Source organism: Pseudophryne corroboree, chromosome 10 (genome assembly GCF_028390025.1).
Source record: "Pseudophryne corroboree isolate aPseCor3 chromosome 10, aPseCor3.hap2, whole genome shotgun sequence".
Classification (NCBI taxonomy): domain Eukaryota; kingdom Metazoa; phylum Chordata; class Amphibia; order Anura; family Myobatrachidae; genus Pseudophryne; species Pseudophryne corroboree.
The window spans coordinates 191,606,463-191,631,141 of NC_086453.1; the positions used below are offsets into that span (position 1 = coordinate 191,606,463).

A 24,679-nucleotide genomic window follows, 5' to 3' on the forward strand; every position below is an offset into this window, starting at 1 on the left:
GGCACATCAATGTATTACACAATTGTTAAAATATTTAAAATAGAATAATATTTACTTGGTAATAAAGGATGAAATGGTAAGTATCTTTAATAAGTATTCCCTCTCTAGCCTCCGGACCTCAGCATGAGATAAAATGTATACCTGTGTAGGGAAGCTGAAAGTTCTCTGCAAAATAAGGTCCACCGCTGGGGATGCAGTTTAAATAGTGCGTGTCTTGGTGCAACACCTTCATTCTGCTGAAGTGCCCTCCTCTAACAGCACAAACTCTACAAATTAATAAATTTTGCACCACAAACCTGTATACCCTGGCAGAAATCTAGGCTAATTTTTACACATCGAGGTGCATAACGGGTCCAGAACTGTGCTGTCGCTGTAAAGCACCCTTTCAGCACTTTGTAAAAGCCCTCCTGTGTTTAGAGTACACTTGTCTTTCACCGCCCATGAAGTACCTCTCTGATTAAGATGTCCACGACTTCCTGGTGGTTGTTGAGCGTAGCTAGATGCAGGGCGGTGAAGCCATCCTCTTTCTTGGAGTCCACTAGCTGGCGTGCCCTTTCCAGGATCTTTCTGACAGCTCTGTGGAGAATATCACACAGTTTGTGCTATATAGATACAACTCATAAAGCAGTATGGTTACACCAACAAAGAGAGTTACATTGGGGAGATTGCAGTGTTGCCTATTGACAGATCTATGACATGAGCTTGGTTCTTTGTGAGTGTCACTCACTCCCTGGCATGTCAACAAACTAATGGTGTAATGGATACAGTACTTGCTGTAGAAAACAGTTACTAAACAACATACCTATATTAATAAAACTGTCACACACCTCATACCGTTAGTTTGCCATTGTTCACATAAGGCTAAGACTGCACCTAATTCAGAGATAGACGAAATGCTGATGTTTGCGAAGTACACCAATGGTGGTCGTAGTTAGGTCTTGGATGCAGAGAAATTGACAGTCAGCAAGTGTTTGTTGGAATTAAAGGTGGGGTGAGGATGGGGAGTGGAGTCAAGCGTAAGTGTGTTGCAACCGTTTTGGGGGCATGCTTCAGTCAGCGACTGCGTCCTTCTATGCAGTTGTAGTGGTCCCGGTATTTTATTTCTGACACACATTTTCAACAACCACAGCGTTTCTCACAAGGTCGATTGTGCGACCAATGCTGTGTCTTTGTATTCAGCGTATTGGATACGTCATCAGTGGACATGTCTGTACAAATTCCAGTGGTTGAGGCATGAGCATATTTTCATACACAGATGCAGCCATGTTGGGATTTGCGTCCGCCGCCTAATCAGGCCATGTCACTTTTCCTGCTATAACTCATCAAGTAATTAGATTTATTATAATTATCAACTTTGACTTTTAATGACATATGTTCATCTGGTTTGTTGATTGGACGGTCACTCTGCAATTTTACTGATGTGATGCAAAATGTTGAAGGTGAACAATAAGAAAATTGCTGAATTAAAATGACATTAAAATGACCATAGCCCCATTGATACACAATAGTTCAGAGCAAATGCAAGTTTAAATATTCCAAAACAATATGAAGCGCTGTCCAAGTACAGTAATTGTGATAAAGTCAAATTTATTACAGTCAATGGAAACATAAGTAAAATAATGAGTAAAAAGCGTTAATAGGTCAAATGGACATCTGCATTATATCCTCAAACCTCTAATAACACAAAACCTGCAACAAAGTACTCACTGGAAATAAACAAATGAACTCAGGAGAGAACCATGGACAGTATATGAGTGCACTTGTTAATATAGAGTTATTTCAGTTAGTCCAACTGTTCATATCCAAAACCACTATACATATGTGGTATACCCTCTATTACTGTAGTACTAAAGTTAATCATCTGCAGATTCATTAGTTAGATGGTTAATAAAGTTCTAGTACTGAACGGTCACTCTCCACACAGCTTAAATCTAAAATTTATCTCCTCTGTCAAAGAAAATTTGATCATATATTTTCCCCTTGGCCTCCATGGGGCTTCAGTTTATTGTACTAAAACAATGCTTAGTGTAGCTCAACCCCCAGAGTCACATATGGGCAGTGTTTATTAGCAAGGGCCAGCAATGTACAGTGCCTGGCATCACAGCCAGGCATCCTGTCACAGCTGGTGAGAAGCGGCTTGCTTACGTGCTCCACCTAGGTGTCCTGTGATGTCCCCTGCCCCTGGCAATAGCGGTTTCAAAACTTTGACAATCGACTGATCTGTGACGGATGTCACTGTGCGCAGCCGCTTGGATTGCAAAGCCGCTGGTGGGCGTCTCAATACAAATCTAGGCAGCAGCGACATTTGCATATTTTCGCACAGCTGCTGCATGCAAATTCGCAGCTGCAAATGCATTCATCTCTGAATCAAGTCCCAGGCCACCTCCAAATCACCGCCTAGAGACGCTCACTATACATTCAACACATTTCTGAGATCGCAACTCTGACTGCTGTGTGCTATCTGGACGCACAACACAGACACATGCACAGAAAAATTGCTCCACTGTGTCCAACATCAGGCCCTTAATGTGGTATTCTATTTCCATGTGACTATTTGAATTCCACTTGCTTCTATACATTTGTGAGCATTGGGTATGGGATCCCGGCCACCAGAATGCCTGCAGGGGGGCTGCGCTCGCCACGATGTGGGTTCTATTCCCACTCTATGGGTGTCGTGGACACCCACGTATGGGAATAGTCCTCGGCCCACTGCCAGCATTCTGGCGTCCGGGATCCCGACCACCGGGATGGTGGCTACATCCCATCTGCGAAATACAATCTAAAAAACATATCTATCTACATACATACATACATACATACATACATACATACATACATTACATACACACTTTCTGACTTTCTTCTGTGCTTTTCATTATCGTCTTTTAATCAACAAGTAGACTTGTTTGTTTTTGTTGTCCTTGGACATGATACAAAGTTACTTACAATACAGAGTACCCAGTGGAAAGCAACAACAATAACTGTCCTGTATGATATAAAGATGTCACTAGCTAACTATAAAGAACAAATACTTTGATTAGTAATAAACGTCAGGAAAGCATGTACAAGTCAGTAAATTAAATTAGCCGTATCTAAAGGTGGAAACCCTGTTTAAAGGGCTTACTCATGGTTTCCCATCCTTTTTATGGTTCTCAGTATTTCTCTTACGTCCTAGGGGATACTGGGAATCCATTTAGTACCATGGGGTATAGACGGGTCCACTTGGAGCCATGGGCACTATAGAAGTTTGATAACGTGTGCTGGCTCCTCCCCTTATGCCCCTCCTACCAGACTCAGTTTAGAAATTGTGCCTGAAGGAGCCGGTCACATCTCTGGAAGCTCCGGAAGAGTTTTCTGCATTTATTTTTAAAGTTTGTTATTTTCAGACAGGACTGGATGGCACCAGCCTGCCTGCTTCGTGGGATTTAGGGGGGGGAATGGGGAAGAACAGCCCAACCCCGCTAAGGGTTGATGGTCCCGTACCCCGCTGACAGGACGCTAGCTCCTGAGGGAACTATTCGCAAGCCCCACCACGGCGATCTTACATTCCCGCAGCACAGAAGAGTGGTGAGTACTAAGCCGGCGTCCTGGTTGGCGGGTCGCCGGTCATTATGGAGGCATGAGGGTACGGAGACGCACAGCTTCTGTATGGGGCGGAATGAGTCTCCAGACTTTAGTACACTGTAGTATACATAGTTCCCAGACTGGCAATACAAGCTTAAAAGGGGGCTAACTCCATTTTATGCACTCAGACACATACAGCCAGTATAAAGAAGAGCGGGAAGACGGCGTGCCATTGAAGGGGCGGGGCTTCACTATGAGCGGATCCGGCAGCTCACAGGCGCCATCTTACCCTACTGCAGCTACACAGATGCTGACTTCAGGGATGCGCAACTACTCCGGAAGCCTCCAGATTATCTCAGCAGTACCAGGGGGTCATAGCAGGGGGGAGCTATATACTAGTGTACTAGGTACCTAATCTAGGTACTTAGTTTGCGACCCGGCTAAGCTTGGCTTTAGCGATAAAGGCGCAGTGTGCTGGTTCTATCTTCTCTGTGTCTCTCTGGAAGGGCTCTTTGTGGGTTAATTGTGTATTTTACCTTTTCCTGTGTGTGTGCTGTCACTGCTGCAGTATATCAGGCATAGAGTGTGTTTCATGTAAGGCACAGTGTTCCTCTTCTCCAGGGGGTTCACTAGTGTGTACTCAGTTTAGTATCCCTTCTCAGGCTAGTGGGGCGGACCCAGCATGGCTGTACTCCAGTAGGGGGATGATTTCCACCATCTCTACTATCTCGTAATGAGAAAGAGACGCAATACTTAAGACAGTCTATGGCTGAGTTTATGCAAAAGGACTCCGTACTCAGACCAACGTCTCAGTACTCTACAACTTGTCCGCAAAAACGTACTTTGGCCCATATTCTGCATTCTGACTCTGATAATGAGGGGTCAGAAGTGGAGGAAGGGGAGGATACTCTGTTGCAGAGTGTAGAGGCTCTCATAGATTCTATCAGAGACGTCCTAAATATCCCTGATAAGGTGACAGAGGAGTGTGAGGAATCTTTCTTTAATATAAAGAAAAAAATCGGCAGTCACTTTTCCTGTGTCAAAGGAACTAAATACCCTGTTTGAAGAACCATGGGTTAATCCAGATAAGAAATTTCAAATATATAGACGGTTATTATCATCTTTTCCTTTTCCTCCTGAGGATAGGAAAAAATGGGAAAATCCACAGATAGTGGATACATCAGTCTCCAGGCTCTTACATAAAATGGTATTACCTGTTCCTGGTGCAGCCTCCCTAAAGGATACTGCTGATCGTAAGATTGAAACTACACTCAAATCTTTATATACAGCTCAGAGACCCACTATAGCAGGTGGGTGGATTACTCGAGCCGTTGCTAAATGGTCTGGTAATTTAATTGAGGGGTTAGATACCTTACCTCAAGAGGAAATTGTTTTACTCCTGCAACACATACGAGACTCTGCAAATTTTATGGTGGAAGCCATTAAAGAGATAGGTTTGCTTAATGCATGCACTACAGCTATGGCAGCGTCGGCACGCAGGGGATTATGGCTACGTCAGTGGACTGCTGAAGCGGACTCCAAGAAAAGTGTGGAAGGCCTGCCTTTCACAGATGAGGCCTTATTTGGCGACAAACTCGACAAGTGGATCTCACAAGCTACTGCGGTTAAGTCCACTTACCTACCTACTGCAGCTCCGCCAGCTAGGAAGGCCTACTCAGGAACCAATTTACAGTCTTTTCGGACTACCAGGTTTAGGGGCAAGAGCAGAGGTTCTTCTACCACCGCGACTGCTGGTTCACAGGAACAGAGCTCAGGCTCTGCCTCCTCAAAACCTTCCGCATGACGGTGGACCGTGATGCCTGGGAGACAGGCAGGTGGGAGCCCGAGTAAAATTCTTCAGTCACATCTGGACAAGATCTTGCTAGGATCCCTGGCTCATAGACCTTATATCACAGCGCTACAGACTGAAGTTCCAGGATCTCCCACCTCACAGATTCTTCAAATCAGGCTTACCAGTTTCACAAGAGGCAAGCATAACCTTACAGGACGCCATTCAGAAACTGTTACAGACTCAGGTCATTGTTCCAGTTCCACCTCATCTACAAAACAAGGGTTACTATTCCAGCTTGTTTGTAGTACCGAAACCGGACGGTTCAGTAAGATCGGTTATGAACCTCAAGTCATTGTACCCGTACTTACGAGTATTCAAATTCAAGTTGGAGTCTCTGAGAGCGGTGATTTCAGGTCTGGAAGAGGGGGAATTCCTAATGTTTCTGGATATCAAGGATGCGTACCTTAATATTCCGATCTGGCCACCTTACCAGGCTTATCTACAATTTACACTGCAGGACTGTCACTACCAGTTCTAGGCCCTGCCATTTGGTTTCTCCACGGCACCGAGGGTGTTAACCAAAGTGATGGTAGAGATGATGATACTACTCTGCAAACAAGGAGTGAACATAGGCCCTAATTCCGAGCTGATCGCACGTAGCAACTTTTTGCAGCTTGTGCGATCAACTTGACGCCACCTATGTGCAGCCCTGCTATGCTAAAGTTTCCTGCAAAACAAGACAAGGGTCAGACTACACTGTACGACGGATCCAGCGACGAAGGTCCCGGAATTGACGTCAGACATCTGCCCTCCAAACGCCTGGTCACGCCTGCGTTTGCCTCACCACACCTGGAAAACGGTCAGTTGACGCCCCGGAACGCCTCCCGCCTGTCAGTATTCTTGCGATCGCCGTGCGATCACTTTTTCCGCTGGCGCCGTCGCCGGGCAATGGCGCGCGTGCGCAATGTGGCCGCCGCGCATGTGCAGTTCCGACCCGTTCGCACTGCTGCGACAAACTGCAACGTGCGAACGGGTTGGAATGACCCCCAATAATTCCTTACCTAGACGATATTCTGATAAAGGCTGCGTCCAGGAAGCAGTTGTTGGAGAACACTGGTCTCACAACCAGATTACTCCTGGATCATGGGTGAATTCTGAAACTACCAAAATCACACCTAGAACCAACGCAGAAGCTTCATTTCCTGGGAATGATACTGGACACAGAGTCTCAGAAAGTGTTCCTTCCCTTGGAACAGGAAATGGTAATCCGGTCGATGGTTCGGGCCGTCTTGAAGCCGACCTGGATCTCAGTATAACTATGCATCTGCCTTCTGGAGAAAATGGTGGCTTCTTACGAAGCAATTCAGTACGGAAGGTTTCATGCAGGCCCATCCAGCTGGATCTGTTGGACAAATGGTTCGGATCGCATCTTCACATGCACCAAAGGATTCGTCTGTCACCGAAAGCCAGGATCTCCCTCCTGTAGTGGCTACAAACCTTACACCTAGTGGAGGGTCGAAAGTTCTGGATTCAGAATTGGATTCTTCTAACCACAGATGCAAGCCTCAGAGGTTGGGGTGCAGTCACCCAGGGGGTACAGTTTCAGGGAAGATGGTCAAGTCAGGAAGTCATCCTTCCAATAAACATCCTGGAACTCAGGGCTATCTACAATGCCCTTCTGCAGGCCTCATATCTTCTTCAGAATCAGGCCATTCAAATCCAGTCGGACAATGTGACGGTGGTAACGTACATAAACCGACAGGGCGGAACGAAAAACAGAGCCGCAATGTCAGAGGTGTCAAGAATTCTCCTCTGGCCGGAAAAACACGCTGTGTCGTTGTCGGCGATCTTCATTCCGGGAGTAGACAACTAGGAGGCAAATTTCCTCAGCAGACACGACCTGCACCCGGGGAAATGGGGCCTCCACCCGGAGGTGTTCCAGTGGTTGACACTTCGGTGGGAGTATCCACAAATCAACATGATGGCCTCTCGATTCAGTAAGCAGCTCAAGAAGTATTGTTCCAGGTCGAGGGACCCACAAGCTGTAGCGGTCGACGCCCTGACAACTCCGTGGGTCTATCAGCTGGTGTACTTGTTTCCTCCCATTCCTCTGATCTCATGAATTCTCAAAAGAATAAAAAGGGAAAGGGTTAAAGCAATCCTCATTGCTCTGGACTGGCCGCAAAGGGCCTGGTACACGGATCTTCTCGAGATGCTAATAGAGAAGATCCGTGGCCTCTGCCTCTTTGAGAGGATCTTCTGCAACAGGGCCTGTTCATTTATCAAGACTTACCATGACTATGTTTGACGGCATGGAAGTTAAACGGCTGATTCTAGCCAGGAGAGGGATTCCTGACAAGGTCATCCCGACTATGAGCCAGGCCAGGAAGGGTGTAACGTCAAAGCATTACCATTGTATCTGGAAAAAATACGTCTCTTGGTGTGAGAGCAGACATTATTCCACGGTGGAATTTAATCTGGGACGTTACCTGCTTTTTCTGCAGTCTGGAGTTGACGTGGGCCTATGCCTAGGCTCCATATTGTTACGAATCCGGCCTTGTCTATTTTCTTTCAGAAACAATTGGCGTCTCTCCCTGAGGTCCAGACATTCTTGAAAGGTGTTCTTTACATCCAACCTCCCTTTGTGCCTCCCACGGCACCTTGGGATCTCAATTTGGTTCTGACATTCCTCCAATAGGACTGGTTTGAACCTTTACAGGAGGTAGACGTAAAGTATCTTATGTGGAAGACTGTCACACTGTTGACCTTGGCTTTGGCAAGGCACGTGTCGGAGCTGGGAGCGTTGTCTCACAAGAGCCCCTACTTGATTTTCCATGAGGACAGAGCTGAACTCAGGACTCGTCAGCAATTCCTTCTGTCGCGTTTCACATCAACCAGCCAATTATGGTTCCGGTTGTTACTGACACCTCTGCTACTTCAAAGCCATTGGACGTGTAAGGGCTTTGAAGGTATATGTAAAGCGAACTGCTCATCACAGAAAATCGGACTTGCGGTTCGTTCTATATGATGCCAACAAGACTGGGTGTCCTGCTTCAAAGCAGTCAATTGCTCGCTGGATCATGCTCACTATCCAGCATGCTTATTCCACGGCAGGCTTGACTAGGTCGTGGGTTCCTCTTGGGCAGCTGCACGGGGTGTCTCGGCATTACAGCTCTGCCGAGCAGCTACTTGGTTGGGTTCGAACACATTTGCCTAGTTTTACAAGTTCGATACCTTGGCCTCTGAGGACCTTCAGTTTGGTCAGTCAGTTCTTTAGGAACCTCAGCACTATCCCACCCGGTTTCGGAGGTTAAGTACTTCCCCATGGTACTAAATGGATTTCCAGTATCCCCTAGGACATAAGAGAAAATAGAATTTTAATTACCAACCGGTAAATCCTTTTTTCGCAGTCCGTAGGGGATACTGGGCGCCCACCCGGTGCTACGTTCTTCCTGCACGGTTACTTGTTTAACTACTGTTGTTTGGTTCAGCTGTTGCTGTTCCTGTTTTCAAGTTTGGTTAGCATGGCTTTCCTCTTGTTCTGGTTGTGCTGGTTCGCAATCTCACCACTTTCCTTATCTATATCCTTCTCTCAAAGTACAGTATGTCCGTCTCCTCGGGCACAGTTTCCTAGACGGAGTCTGGTAGGAGGGGCATATCAAACTTCTATAATGCCCATGGCTCCAAGTGGACCTGGCTATACCCCATGGTACTAAATGGATTCCCAGTATCCCCTACAGACAACGAGAAAAGGATTTACCGGTAGGTAATTAAAATCCTTTTTTTTTTTCCATTCCAACACCAGAAAGCCAACTAAAATAGGCTGCACATTGTAATTGCCACAGGGATGATGATATTATTTTCAGGAACAGCCCAGTCTGACCAGCCCAGAACACCTAATTGTATGGGGGTGGAAAATGATTAATATCTCTATGTTGCATCCAGTAATGTATTCAATATTATAATGTGTTCAATGTAATAAATACAAGAATGTGCTATGTATCCATGAAAATGTACCTTGAGTTCACTGGCTCCTCCCAATCTGTGATGTCAGCATGTTTTAAAATGGCCCAACCCACTTGGTGAGATCAGCAGATGTCTGCCTGGGGTGGAAAAGCAGCTGAATCCAGCTTTAGCTATTGTGTGTGCATAGTGCAAAATAAAAATGTCTTCTTTACAAACCACCAGCCTTCCATTATGTGCAGATATTTACTACTGTGATACTTTGTCATAAATCCTAAATATCTCAAGGGATTAACTCAACCTTTTATTATTTGCTTTAGGATTAATATATTACTTATAACATAAGCTGAATTCCATATAAGCTATCAGAAGACAGTAACTGGAAAGAGTGAGGCTGGAATAGCTTTAGGTCATTTACACTTCCAGAAATAGAGAGAGAGGAATTACTGCGAATTGCCCCCAAAGCATTTGCTTGTTTCTATAGATCAGTCAGTGGAAAGGATTCGTCATTCCACCGCAAAAAAACCCCCTATATATATATATATATATATATATATATATATATATATATATATTCACAAATGCACTATACAATGGCAATGCCCTCCTATTACCAGACCGCAGTGCAACACCGTGACCACGGGGTCTATTCATATAGACGCCAGTGTAGAGAGAGCGTTAATTTTTCATCATACTGATACGACATATAGTAGTTCTGAGTAGTATTTCATGAATACTTACCTCTCCGGCAAAGCGATCTGAAAAGCAGTGCGGTACAGTGAGATACTGCATACTTGGCAAGTAGGGGTATCCGTTCACATGGTCGACCATGTTATGGTCGACAGTCATTAGGTCGACCACTATTGGTCGACATTGACATGGACACATGGTCGACACATGAAAATGGTCGACACATGAAAAGGTCGACATGAGTTTTTTTACTTTTTTTTCTTTTGGGGAACTTTTTCATACTTTACAATCCACGTGGACTATGATTGGAACGGTAATCTGTGCCGAGCGAAGCGAAGGCACCATGCCCGAAGCATGGCGAGCGAAGCAAGCCATGCGAGGGGACGCGGTGCACTAATTGGGGTTCCCAGTCACTTTACGCAAAAAACGACACCCAAAAAAGTAAAAAAACTCATGTCGACCTTTTCATGTGTCGACCTTTCATGTGGCGACCATTTTCATGTGTCGACCATGTGCCCATGTCAATGTCGACCAATAGTGGTTGACCTAATGACTGTCGACCATAACATACGACCATTTTCATGTGTCGACCATGTGTCCATGTCGACCAATAGTGGTCGACCTAATGACTGTCGACCATTCATACCGGAACCGCAAGTAGGACCTGACTGTGCATGCGCTGGGATGCCCTCTGAGACCAGAGCACTTTTCACCTTCCTCTTTTCCCTGGCCAGCACAGTTCCAGGGTTACACAGGGCAGGCACATCACTGAGACCTCTACACAGCCGTATTTGGAGGGTTTCTTTGCAGAGCAGCGGCGACGGGGGGCAGTTACGAGTAAGTTCTCTGAAGTGAACCACTATATGCTTGGTCACGTCAAAGGGGAAGGGGGGCTAATGTCAGAAAGGGAGCGAGGACATTGGGGAGTCAGCAAACTGAACTTTGGTCTCTTCATCAACATATATACTTTCAGGGAACCTCTCTGTCCCGGTCACACGGGGAGCAGTCAGGGCAGATTTTTCCCCTGCTGCTCTTCTCCTCTCCGGAGGCTCTATATGCCATCCTGAGATGGCAGGGTTTCTTTAGAGTCGAAACAGAAGGCTGAGCTTTCTGTGCTTCTATGAATCGCTCTCCCCATACTACTGTATGAGGAAACGATCCTGACACAGAGCTGGAGCACCGCTGGAGAATTCTGAGATTTCTCCACAGCAACCCCTTCTATGAATTAGAGGAAACAGTGTAAAGCTGTTATCACTGATAAAGGGCTTTTCATTGCTCCATGAATAGACTCCCATGTGATCTTTACTAGCCAATACCGTGCATCTATTTTCTAATGGTTCTCAGAATGTTAAAATAGTAAAATTAAAAGACCCTTATTTGCTGAATAATTATATAAAAAATATTGAAACAAGGGCTACAAATATCAACATATAAATCCTTTCAAATGTATAAAGCAATCTAAAAGTAATATCTGACATGTTTATTATAGGGAAACACCCAAAATACTAAAGGTGCATACACACTGGGCGTTTTTGCCCAGCGTGTATGCACCGCGATGATGGCTGACATCGCTGGGCTGAAAATCGCTCAGTGCATGCACACTGAGCTATTTCCCCCTGCCCAGCGATGTCAGCGGGGGTGAACGGCTTTCCATAGCACTGCTCATCGCTGGGGCATACACACTGAGCGCTTCCTCCCTGTCCAGCGATGTCAGCGGGGGTGAACGGCTTTCCATAGCACTGCTCATCGCTGGGGCATACACACTGAGCTATTTCCTCCCTGCCCAGCGATGTCAGCGGGGGTGAATGGCTTTCCATAGCACTGATCATCGCGGGGGCATACACACTGGGCGGTTTTGACCTGAAATCAGCTAAAAACACCAAAAGTGAGCTGCTTTCAGATCAAAATCGCCCAGTGTGTATGGGCCTTTAGAAATAATGACAAAATCTGTGTGATATCTGGGTTAATAGGTAGGATGGATCTAAATAAAAGAGAGAGAGAGAAAGAGATAACATCTATAAATGGCATAGAGTGTCTTACCTTCCTACATACTCTGTGGGATTGACTGTAAATCAGTACAATATTATGTGTCTTCATATGTTACAGTAATAACATTACAGAGGATCAGAAAGATCCTGGCTTACGAGAGGTGCCCGTAGCTGTGTAGCCGATCATGTTATTTATGGCAAATTAGGGATAAGAGTGCTCTAATCATATATACTGTGGCTGGCTCTCAGCCTGCTCATATTTTGAGGCACAGCAAGCATGGCTATCAACACAAATAAATCACTTTATTGACCATGTGCAAAGCACTGCAATTTCCTCCCAGGCTGGATCCTCTCCTCTGCTGTAATCTTGTGGTGAATTTCTGATTGCCATATATAGCTATGTGTTCTCTATGGCTTAAAAATAAGATGTTGTGGAAAAGGGATGTTATTTCAATGTTTTTAGTCCTAACCACACTGGAAAACACTTCAGAGAATCTCCTGGGTTCTGACTAGTAGCTTCAAAAATCCCAACAACATTCTCTGAAATCCCAAATACATTCTCATGAAAGTCCTGGTATAGTGCACTTGTCTCCTGCACACAATGGATGCAGCCACTATGGAGCCAGTTACATCCCTGAATCACTGTGATTGGCCTGACACAGAGGTGCAAGCAGATCATGAGCAGCTGCCATTTCTCACGGATACTCAAGTGCGCAAACATGCAAATTCCAGTATAAGCATTCCCCTTATGCACTAAGCATCCCTCTCTGCGACGGACTTTGCCAGTCCTGCAACGCCAACTTTGCATATGAGAGCAATGCTTTAATGTGCTGGGGGATCCGATTACTCCACCATCAACACACTATCGACTCCACAAGCAGCCCCTGCCTGGTGCGGGATCCGGTCTCTAGGTCGACAGTAACTAGGTCGACCACTATTGGTCGACAGTAACTAGGTCGACAGGTCAAAAGGTCAACATGAGTTTTTCACAAATTTTTTCTTTTTTTGACCTTTTATATATTTAACGATCTACGCAGACTACGATTGGGAATAGTAACCTGTGCCGAGTGCAGCGGAAGCGGAGCGAGGCATCTTGCCCGAAGCATGGCGAGCAAAGCGAGCCATGCGAGGGGACACGGTGCACTAATTGGGGCACTGTACGTAGAAAACTACACAAAAAAATATAAAAAACCTCATGTCGACCTACAGACCCTGTCGACCTAGTTACTGTTGACCTTGCATACCACACCCGCCTGGTGCATTGCTGTAACACAATCAGTATCAAACTAACCACTGTGATGTGAGGATGATGTTGTGATGGTAAGAGAACAAGAGGATCAGAAACACAAACTTACAGGACATTGCCTTTCAGAGCAGAGTGATGCAGAAGATTAAATCCTTGCTGATTCTGTACAGTGAAATCGATGTTCGGCACCTCGGTAAGGATCTCAATGATACTTCTGAAATCTGCTGTGACGGCATAGTGCAGCGGTGTGTCCCCATGTAAGTCCTAAGAGCAGAGACAGCAGGTTACACACCATTATTCCCTGGTTAATGGAGAAAACACTGAGGGGCAGACGTATTAACCTGGAGAAGGCATAAGGAAGTGATAAACCAGTGATATGTGCAAGGTGATAAACCCACCAGCCAATCAGCTCCAATATGTAAATTAACAGTTAGGATCTGATTGGCTACTGCCTTTATCACCTTGCACATATCACTGGTTTATCACTTCCTTATGCCTTCTCCATGTTAATACATCTGCCCCTGAGTCTCCTATTAATGCATGTTAAGTTACTAGTAAAGGGGGTACAGGTTTACACACCCCTCCTTTCCTCATACTAGTAAATAAGTAGGGAGACCTTCCCTATGACACCCACCATTTCTGTGATACAACTCTTGCCCATGCTGACTTGTACTGGGGACTTCTACTGTAGGAGAGCTGGCAGAAAGTAGGCATCCAGTGCAGGTATGGAAATAACAACGGCTGCTGATTGGAAAGTCAGATGTCTTCCAATGAGATACTTCCTATTGTTTTATGAAATTAGAGGATAAACTGACCCTGGTGTGTTAGCTTGTGCCAAAGGAGGGTAATCAGTCTGTAAGGCCCATTATGGCAGAGGGATGGGTATGGAATCCCGGCGGCCGGGATACCGCCAGAATGCCTTGCGGGCTCGGTGGCTCGCTGCACTCGCCACAGGTTCTATTCCCACTCTATGGGTGTTGTAGACACCCACGAGTGGGAATAACCATGGCGCAGCTGTCTGCATTCTCAGCGGTCGGGATCCCGGCGTCTGTATTCCGACCGCCGGGATTTTACCTACATCCCCTGGCAGAAAGTAATGTTCTTGAGTAAAATGCTGCTATTGTAAAGCAACATAAAGTAGATTTCCACCTCACTGCAACAACTACTGCTCACCTATTTCTGCATTCACTTCTCCTGAGACTTCTGTATCACGCCTTAACCAGACTCTAGAGATAGCCCTTGACGAAGTGGCTCCAGCTACGCATCACATTCCACATAGACCTAGATGTCAACCGTGGCACTCTAAAGTAACAAGACATCTACAAAAACTATCACGTAAAGTTGAACGCCAGTGGCGTAAATCTCGTATTCCAAGTGACTTCCTCACATATAAGACTGTCTACCACTGTTATCGTAATGCTCTGGACACTGCCAAACAAACATTTCCAAACTCTCATCTCTGCTCAAGCCTCTAACCTCAAACAACTTTTTAATACATTTAAATCACTTCTCAACCCTCCTTCACCCAACCCACCAGCCACGATCAAGGCACAAGATCTTGCTTCCTACTTCAAGGACAAGATTGATAAGTTTGAAGATGAAATGGTATGCTCTTCCTCAACCAGTGATCTACTCAATTCCTTACCTGAACCCTCTGGCACTTTCTCTTCATTTGATCCCACAAATGAAGATGATGTATCAACACTCTTCCCATCCTGCTACTCTACTACCTCTCCTCTTGATCCTATACCCTCACAAATAAGTGAAGCTCTTTTTCCTGTACTCATCCCAACCTTAACTAACATCTGCAATCTCTCTCTCTTTCTACTGGTATCTTTCCTTCATTGTTCAAGCATGCAGTGATTACTCCCATTCTTAAAAAACAAAATTCTGACCCTAACTCTCTCTCAAACTACCGTCCCATCGCTCAGCTCCCATGTCTCTCCAAGCTACTTGAGAAACTTGCCTATACTCGCCTCACACATAATCTTAACTCATATAACTTATTGGACCCAATCAGGCTTTCACTCCCAACACTCCACAGAGACAGCACTGACTAAAGTAGTGAATGATCTGGTCACTGTGAAGTCTAAAGGCCATTACTCACTACTTATTCTTCTAGATCTCTTTGATGCTTTTGACACTGTTCACCACTCTCTTCTCATACAAACTGCAATCCCTAGGTCTTCAGGACACAGGCCTCTCTTGGTTCCTATCCTACCTATCTAATCGCTCTTTCAGTGTCCGTTTCTCTGAATCACTGTTGAGAACTCTACAATCAACCCTACACGACAAGCTTGCTGCCTAGGTGTCATACTTGACTCAGAACTGTCCTTTGCTCCCCAAATTCAATGTCTCAAAATCATGTTACATGCATCTAAGACACATATCCAAAATACGATCATACCTTACACAAGTGCTGGTAAAACCCTAATCCATGCTCTCATTATCTCCCGCATTGATTATTGCAATAGTCTTCTTACTGGTCTTACTAAGAAGAGATACTCACCATTACAATCCATTCTGAATGCAGCTGCGAGGCTAATATTCCTCGCTAGACGTTCATCGTCTGCAGACCCACTTTTGCAGCCCCTCCATTGCTACCTGTATTCTACCGTATTCAATATAAAATGCTGTTACTTACACACAAGGCTATTAACCATACTACACCAACATACATCTCTTCGCTTATCTCAAAATATCTCCCAACCCGGCCCCTTCGCTCTACACAAGATCTATGTCTCTCATCCACACTCATTATTTGCTCCCATGCACGATTACAGGACTTTCTTCGGGCTGCACCCACTCTGTGGAATGCCCTACCACATACAATAAGACTCTCCTCTAGTCTTCAAACCTTCAAGCGTTCCCTGAAAACTCACCTATTCAGCAAGCTTATGAAATTCCAGAACCGCTCACATTACCTTCATAGCTTTCCTATCCAATGATATCCCCACAGTACAGTCCACACATATCCCCCACATATTTTCTCATTCTTCACTTTCCCTTCCTCCAGACCCTGGTTCATCACTGATGTGATATGATATCATGCAGCCTACCAAGAAGCTTTGCAATCTGGTGGACAACTATGCAATAGATAGGACCTATTCTTGAAAGCTTACAATCTATTTACCCATAAATTGTAAGCTTGCAAGCAGGGCCCTCCTACCTCTATGACTGTTTGTTTTTACCCAGTTTTGTCTTCTAATTGTGTCCAGTTGTAAAGTGCAACGGAATTTGCTGCGCTATATAAGAAACTGTTAATAAATAAATAAGTAAATTTAGGCTTGCTGTACAGTTCTCTCATATTTTCTCTGCATTCTCTAGCCCCAGCCTATTCAATTCCTAACATTCCTCCAGCCACACAGAATTGAGCTTGCTTGGGCTAGATTCATCCATGTAAATGAGTGTAAACCAAAAATGTCATCTGCATTTGAAAATCAGGTGGCATTGTCACTCTGCTGCATATTTCATTTAATGTTCTCTACAATATTGTAAACTGCAGCATTACAGAAATAAAATGTACTTTTGTATCTTTACATATAACGTTTTTTCTATCTTGCTATTCATGAAGAGTTTATCACCCGCATGACGTGTTTGACTTTCTCTCCAAAACCCACCTGGATATTGATGGCACAGTTGGGAACACAAAGAATTTGCACCACCTCTGTGAAGCCTTTATTGACAGCGATGTAGAGAGCAGTGCACTTGGCATTGTTGAGCAATTCGGCATTGGCTCCTTTCCCCAGCAAAACTCTAACAACGGCAGCCTGGTTTCTGAGAACAAAGGACAAATGTTAAGGAGCAGTTCTGTGAACTTGGAAACTTCTGCTAATTGGAAACCCATCTGACTTTAATATAAATTTATAGAACTTAGGAAGTAACGTCTACACTCTAGGGAAAATTTGGAAAAAGGGTCACATGGTGTCAGCAACTGTTATATAATGTGTCATAACATGGATACAGTTTTTAAACTCGGCTTTAAAAGCAATGGTGACCCCGTCCCTCTAACACAGTGATTTTCAACCTTTTTTTACTCGCGGCACACCGAACAATATTTTAAAATTGCCAAGGCACACCATAAGTTCCCCACAGTAAAAAAAAATCAACACACACATTGGCCTACACAGAAAAAACAATCACATTGCTCCCCACATAAGTCATGTTGCTCAATACATAGATCCTATTGCTCCCCACATAAATCAATTACAATGTCCCCACATAAATCATGTTGCTCACACATAAATCAATCACATTTCTCCCCACATAAATCCTATTGCCCCCCACATGAATTATTCACATTGTTCCCCCCATAAATCCTTATTCTACCCACATAAATCCTATTTTTCCTCACAGGAGAATTAAAATAACAAATATTAGCCCCTACCGGTCAGCTGTCCTTCTTCCTGTCCCTCGGTGGGGGTTGTTCATAGTAGAGTGCTGCGAATACTGAGCAGCGGGCAGGTGTGGATGTGGGTGGCCAAGGAAAGCTGTGTATGTATTTAGGAACTGGAAGATGTGTATGCAGGCGGGTCGGCTGGCTGGGTGGTGAGATGCGGCGGACGTGACCTATGATATCACACCGCCGCGTCTTCAAGGCATAGGTCATGGCCGGACCGCGACTAATCCTCTAAGAAGAGCACGGGCCAACAGTTCACTCTGAAGGTGCAGGAAGCTGCTCTGGCTCCGCGGCACACCTTGCAACTGGTCGCGGCACACTAGTGTGCCACGGCACACTGGTTGAAAAAGCCTGCTCTAACAGATGAATATGTTTAACTTATAAACATGAGTAATTGTGGCTGAAGATTTCCTGGAAAATCAACTTATACCATTAAGTTTTATTGCATTTGCATACTTATATTTGTATATATAAACCAAATGTTACTTTAATGTATGTAAAACAATCAATAAACAGATTCTTATCAATGTTAGTAATGATGTCATCGCTTATAATTATTGGCATTAGGCACTCATGTATTATATATAAGAAATGACTAGCTTGTATTACATTACATTATTAAATTACTAGCTTGTCATTGAAATCCAGGAGAGCAGAGGTCTCAGGAGATGCTGCTGTAGGCACAAATCACTGGCCTCTGCTGAGTTATGCATGTCTTCAAACTCAAAGTCAAACTCTTGGCTCTGTGAGTGTGTATTTAAGGGGGCAGCTGATTGGAAAGAAGCTGCAGAGTATCCATCCAATGGGCACCCCAGTTCTAGTTACGTCATTAGCTCGGAAGAGTGCAGTCCACTGCATTTTCCACTGCATGTAGTCAGACACGATAAGGTTGGAAACTAAATGCAGGCAATAGTGGGGTTTTCAGGGAAGGTGGTGCTAATAAGAGGTTTGTAGAAAACATTTTGATATGATTTACTTTCCTTAAACACCAGTCCATATTAACGCATAGGAGCTACATTATAAATGCATGGGATAATGGTTAAAAAACATTTATTCACTTGGTCTTCACTTTTTTTGCATACTGAATTCTTACCCATAAGCAGCATAATGTAAAGCAGAATCCCCCTCGTCATCCTTAAGGTCAATGTTTGCATTGGCTTGAAGCAAGACCTTCAGCACCTCCAAGTATCCCAAGTGGGATGACACCTGTAGAGCCGTCCTGCCCTGATTTCTTATATCCACCTACCATGGAAAAAAGACGCAATGGTGAACCATGGAATCAGACACTACTTTGTAGGGAACAGAGTGGCAATAGAACCTTTGAGTAAGAGCCCAGTCTTTTCTTTAACCCCTGGTCGATGTTGTTTTTCCTTAATCTCCTGCCTTTATGTAAACTAGTGTTCAGATTCTGCTGAATATCAGCTGGATGGAACTTTTGCCAGGAGTGACGCGGTAATTTATTTTCTCCTTCTGATACGGGTCACAGCATTATATACTTGAAGGTTACGTTTTTACTTGGCCAGATGGACTGTGACGCTGAGCAGCCTGGGCTCTGGTTTCCCTCATCTTACAAAGAGGAATCCTGCTGGATAAGAGCCAACTCCAACTCATCAAGCCACAATCAAGCAAACATGATATACTAGAAGAAGTAATCTGCAGGGTTTACTATCTCCTGAACTGTCAGATTTAATGCTATTTTGTTACTGATTGGATGGATAATAAGACTACGACAAGGTCAGTTCTACATTGTGCAAGACGTACCTTGTCTGGGTATTTCAGGAGCATCTCTCTCACTCTGCTTGTGTTTCCCTGGGCTGCTTCAATAACCAAGGAGCTGGGGCTTTCACAATCAATCTTCTGTGCAAGTATCTTCTCTAAAATGGAAACCAGAGTACCTGCCAATGGGAAACGGACGTCAGTTTAGCTGCACTTTTCCAAAGGCATTTACTCATTGTGTTATTTTGTGCTTAATTTTAAGTTTAAGGAAGAACAATACTCAACTTTTATCATTTTCAACTGGGTCTAAAATTACCCATGTTATGGCATTGGGGGGATATTCAATTAGTACAGAGTTTTCTGACCGTCGGAAAATCTGCACTAATTTGACTGGTATTCAATAGTGGGCGTTTTCTACAGTTTTTTGCTCCATGCCGATTCGACTTTTTGGGGGGTCGAATCGGCATGGGCGATAACAGCCCAAAAAACTGTCGAAAACGCCCGCAAATTCGACAAATCAAGTAGATCAGTGCCAAAATTCGCTGATCCATGTGGTTTTCGCCCGGGCAGATTTTTCGACAAGTCGAAAAATCGGAACGGGATTTGAATATGTCGAATGGGAATTCGACCTACAAACGGGCGGAAAGTGACTATTTTTGACTAGTCGAAAAACTGGCACTAACTGGTCGTGAATAACAATAATGCAATTAGCTCTGATCATTTCGGAGCTAATGAATTCACCCCACTGAGTATTCAATTAGTGCCGTTTTCGTCCGTTTTTAAGGCATTTCCGCCAATACATTTTCACCGTGTTTTTTTTTTTTTTAAGTGAAAAGGCATTGGCGACAAATGCCTCAAAATCGGCAAAAATAGCCCGCGTTTTTGATGGAAAACACGTGGCTTCTCCAATCCACATGTTTCCCGCCCCTGCCACATTTTTTTTTTCACCTAGGCGAAAATCCGGCCATGCTATTGCATAGGGAACTCCCCATTCGCCCTAAAAATAGCAAAAAGCTCTGTTTTTTTGGCCCAGGCGAAAAAAACAGAGCTAATTGCATTCCCCCTTAAGGCTGTTTACAAGATTACATTCATTATTCTGAATATGCAAATTAGGGTTCAGACTTGGTTTGGTATTTAGCAGAAACTTGGCAAAACAACTCATCACTCATCTGAATTGTAAGATGTGGATTCAGTACAGATGTGTATCCATATCATCTAGCCTCAATATGCCATATACCGCGAGATGCCTGGTGTGTGTAAGTCGGCAGTTTCCGGGCAGCTCTGCTAACGTTGGGCGTCTTTTTTCCGAAATGCGCCTTATTCGCATCGCTATACGAATAAGTAACACAAACAGACTCTTTTTATTAAAATGATATGCGGCATGCCTATATTCTGTGCACGACCATGCCTGCATCTGCATACAAAATGCTATGTTATAATGTTTTCCTGGAATGATGCATATCATTTTAACCAATAATATAATGTTTCTTATTTGCATAGCAATGCGAATAAGATGCATTTTTTCGGGGGGAAAAAGGCACAAAAAGACAGGCTCACCACTAGGCGCTACTAGAAGGGATGTTTAACGTGTCTGCAGCAAGGATGTAGGATGACAAATATGTACAGTATATGTCTAAATGTTAATGAACAAAAAAAAATTGTTTAGCATAAACAAATTTGTATGAAAACAATATTTTGTGGATGGAAGTGAATCCCTTTTATATGGGTAATCACTTAATTTAGAGCTCTCATAATTTTGAAACTAAAAACCATTGTGACACCTACATAATATGAAGCTTGCTCAGGACAATCCACCCCACACTACTGCAGTGGTAACCCCTTTGCCTTTGGGCCTACGTGACACAGATGGTTACATACAGTACAACAACAATATCAATAACTACAGTATTTATGTAGCACCGATACAAACTATACCTTGTTTTTTTAGAAGGCTTTGAATTTCCAGAAAATAACCTTAGTTTGCTTATTTCTCATCACCAGCAAAGACAATCTTTTCAAACTGGTCAAAATTAGCTTTTTTTTCTAATTTAAAATAGCAAGAACGTTAACTACAATATAAATGTGTGCATCTTTTCCTTAACCATATTCAAGAAATACTTTGTGGCTCTTGCTTTAGCATTAATCCATCTTGACAATCAGAGTACAAGATACTTTTCCTCATAAAATCGTCACTGATACTCATAAAGGGCCTGATTGTAAATCCCACACAAAATGGCTGCAGTTCCGGACAATCACGGAAGCCTCATTTACTACCTTATGCTAATAGGAGAATCAATAGGGTCATGCGGGGGCCCACGCAAAGGGCAAGAGATTTATCAGAAACAGACAGCCCATTGTCAAAGTCAGAAAAATGTCTCTATGCACGTTGCCATATTTGCACCGCACACTGGTCTGCGCTGCGCATGCGTACACTCTCCCGTGAAGGCGCATACCCGCAATAGCGTGCACCCGCGGGCGCACGGTATGCGTATTTACGGTAGAGTTTATGTAGTCGTAGCGTGCGACTCATTCGTTACATATTTTCACAATTAATGTAGTTTGTAGATCATGGTCCCTTTGATAGATTCTGAAAGTTTGGTTAATATAGAATGTCCCTGAGCTGAGGAATCCCTCTTTGTATCGTAGGAAGGGTCTAACAGGAGTCATGCAGTAGTGTTTGGTACCCATCGGAAGAGTATTTAAATAGCAATATTCCGGTGTTGGTTTGGAGCGTATTAATCGCTCGTGCGAATAGTTATGGACATAAGAAGTTTATGTCCATTTCTACTATTTACACATACTCAGGTATGCGGCGGGAAACCTAGTTCCCCACCCACCTGAGCTGTTTGAAATCGTCACAGCCCACCTGTATGAATCAACCTATGACCTTTTGTTATGATGCAGGGCCGAATTCCGACGTCCAATGGACAATGGGATTGTAGGGACTGTAGGATTGCATTGTGTGTGGGGCATAAATAGGCAGGCCGACCACATCCAGCTCTCACTCTTCAACGGTTCTCATTGCTGAAAATCGGGTGCTGGATGTCCAGGCGCATGCGATCGTTTACCCTTGTGCGTAAGTTTCTCTCCGTAATCATATTGTCTTACTGTGAGCCAATCTCTCTCTCTCCGTCTCTCTCCCTTCTCTTTCTCTCGTATCTCCCATTGACTAGTATTGTACTGTATTAGATCAGCATAGTATTGTATTGTATTTCTTGTATAGTTATTTGGTTAGGAAGTCTCTGTTATATTGTAGTGTATCATTTGTACTGTGATTCTTTTTGCAAGTATAATAGTTATAATACAGATAATAGGCTTTGGACCCTAAACAGGTATCTGTGTATTTTCTCATAGTGTTGTGTTCACTTGAGCGTCGGTGACGCTCAAGCAGCTTTGTAGTTAGACAGGGTACACAAGGTTGCACTTACACCCTGTATTCACATTAAGGTATTCCGTGTATTACATTGATAAAAGGTTTAGACATAAAGGTATAGCGTTGTGAGCGTCTGCGCCGCTGGTGATCTCCTCGTGGTCTCGAGCGTCCGCTACGCCGTAGCGAATCATTACTCTAGTCATAGCCAATAACGTGCTGTCCTGTGATCTCTGGGCCGTGAGCGAACGTGACGCTTGAGCGTCTCGCCTACGGCTGAGCGATCGTTACGCAACTAGCGTACCCTTACGGTACTTCTTAAGTAAACAGCGTACTGTGTTCTTAGACTTCATAAAGGGTTGTTTATACGACAAAGGAATTTAGCATTGTCAATTGGGGACTCGTCCTGTCCTTCTCATATCTGCACTAGGTAGATCAGCAGACATTATCCCCCAGCAAAGGGTGGGAGGTTGTCTCGCAGTGCTGACGGGATAAGCGTCTGCTTCGCTTAGATAAAGAGTGCTGAAGGAATCCGGGAACCGGAAGTAAGAACAAAACGCTTGTGTCTTTTAAAACTGTTTATTTCTCTTCTGTCTTGCGTACACACGCACGCACATATATATCTGCATTTCTTTTTCATTTGTGTATTTTCGTATATCACTCTCCTACTTGCCTTTTATAGTTGATAAAATGTGCTGAGAGAGATTTGTCGCTATTTCAATAAGTTGAGTAAAGGTAACATAGTTAAAATATAGACAAACACACAGCTTGTCAGTGTGGTGCGCGGTAGATGATAAAGGATCCTCTACATTGATAAAAGTATAAATTGTGTTACGGTGGATCTTTGCTTTGTGTACACGTGTCTCTAACAAAGACTTGCGTACGCAATCCAGAGGCAGACGCACGCAGCGTATATTACGCGACGGAGCGTCTGTGTACGCCCACGTAACTCAAACCACAAGTTGATTTTTAACGCAAAGCGATAAGTAGCGCAACGCGGTAAATAACGCAAGGCGATAAATAGCACAAATTGATTTCAGCTTTCCAAAACTTAGTTTAAATACCTTACTTTACTGTAATACCTCTGGGGAGAGCTATCAGACTACGGGAAATGATTTTTTTTCTGATCAGAAAACTATAAGAATGATATTGGGTTGAAAACGGTATGAGTGTATTGAATCCCGCTTTGTGGACTTTGTGATCTATGTGATAATCCCGCTTTGTGAACTTTGTGATCTATGTGGAACGTGATGAGCACGATCTGAGTGAAAACGTGCAACAGAGTGTGATAAAGTTTTCGTTGTATTACGCTCTGGCTGTTTTGGAGCACAGTAGGGAGACTCCAATGATCCTACCATTTATGGGCAACAAGTGTCTATAAGTGGTACGATTGGACCGCACGGTTGTATGTGTGACCAATAACGCAACGTGATATGAGGTCGTATATCCATGCGTAAATCTTGCCCTCATACGTGTTGTAGGGAGCACATGCAAGCGTGATTTGTGTAAAAGAAAAAGGAAGGGAATTTTCTCAGGAAAATCTCTAGAGATAGGGCCTGCAACGGCTACACGTGTCTGCTAGAAGGCGGAACGGGGATACCCGGAGCAGAAGAAGTTCAGTGGAAGAGCTTTAAGGATTTCCAACGAAGTTCTGTGTTTGGTGCATTTTAGGAAAATTTTCTGTGTTAAAAAGGTCCACAATGGCAGCCAAGTGCACAACACAGAGACGGTCGGAGGTCAGGATTCAGACTCCAGAGGCTTGCAGACCCCGAGGGTCTGCTCGGTTAGTAATGTGGGGGAAATATGGTCCCCACTCTGAGACCTTTTGTGATGAATGGACACGAATGACTGCGGGGGATAAGGCACCATTTCCCGGGATAGGTAGTTTTGACTCAGAGGTGTTGCGTAATTTAAGGCGAAGGATATGTCTCATCAAATCAGCAAAGAGACG

The 24,679-nt window shown here is 44.1% G+C and overlaps 1 protein-coding gene across 3 annotated transcripts in view; it reads right to left on the reverse strand.

Annotated features, from left to right (window-relative positions):
* Window positions 1-24,679, reverse strand: part of MIB2 (MIB E3 ubiquitin protein ligase 2) — a 304,417-nt gene that overhangs the window by 57,837 nt on the left and 221,901 nt on the right. For all 3 annotated transcript variants that reach the window (XM_063943004.1, XM_063943002.1, XM_063943003.1), the window contains 5 exons: window positions 19,404-19,537; window positions 18,736-18,884; window positions 16,864-17,020; window positions 13,353-13,507; window positions 450-576 (listed from right to left, as the gene is read on the reverse strand). In XM_063943004.1, coding sequence (XP_063799074.1) covers window positions 450-576; window positions 13,353-13,507; window positions 16,864-17,020; window positions 18,736-18,884; window positions 19,404-19,537 — 722 coding nt within the window. The remainder of the gene's footprint in view (window positions 1-449; window positions 577-13,352; window positions 13,508-16,863; window positions 17,021-18,735; window positions 18,885-19,403; window positions 19,538-24,679) is intronic.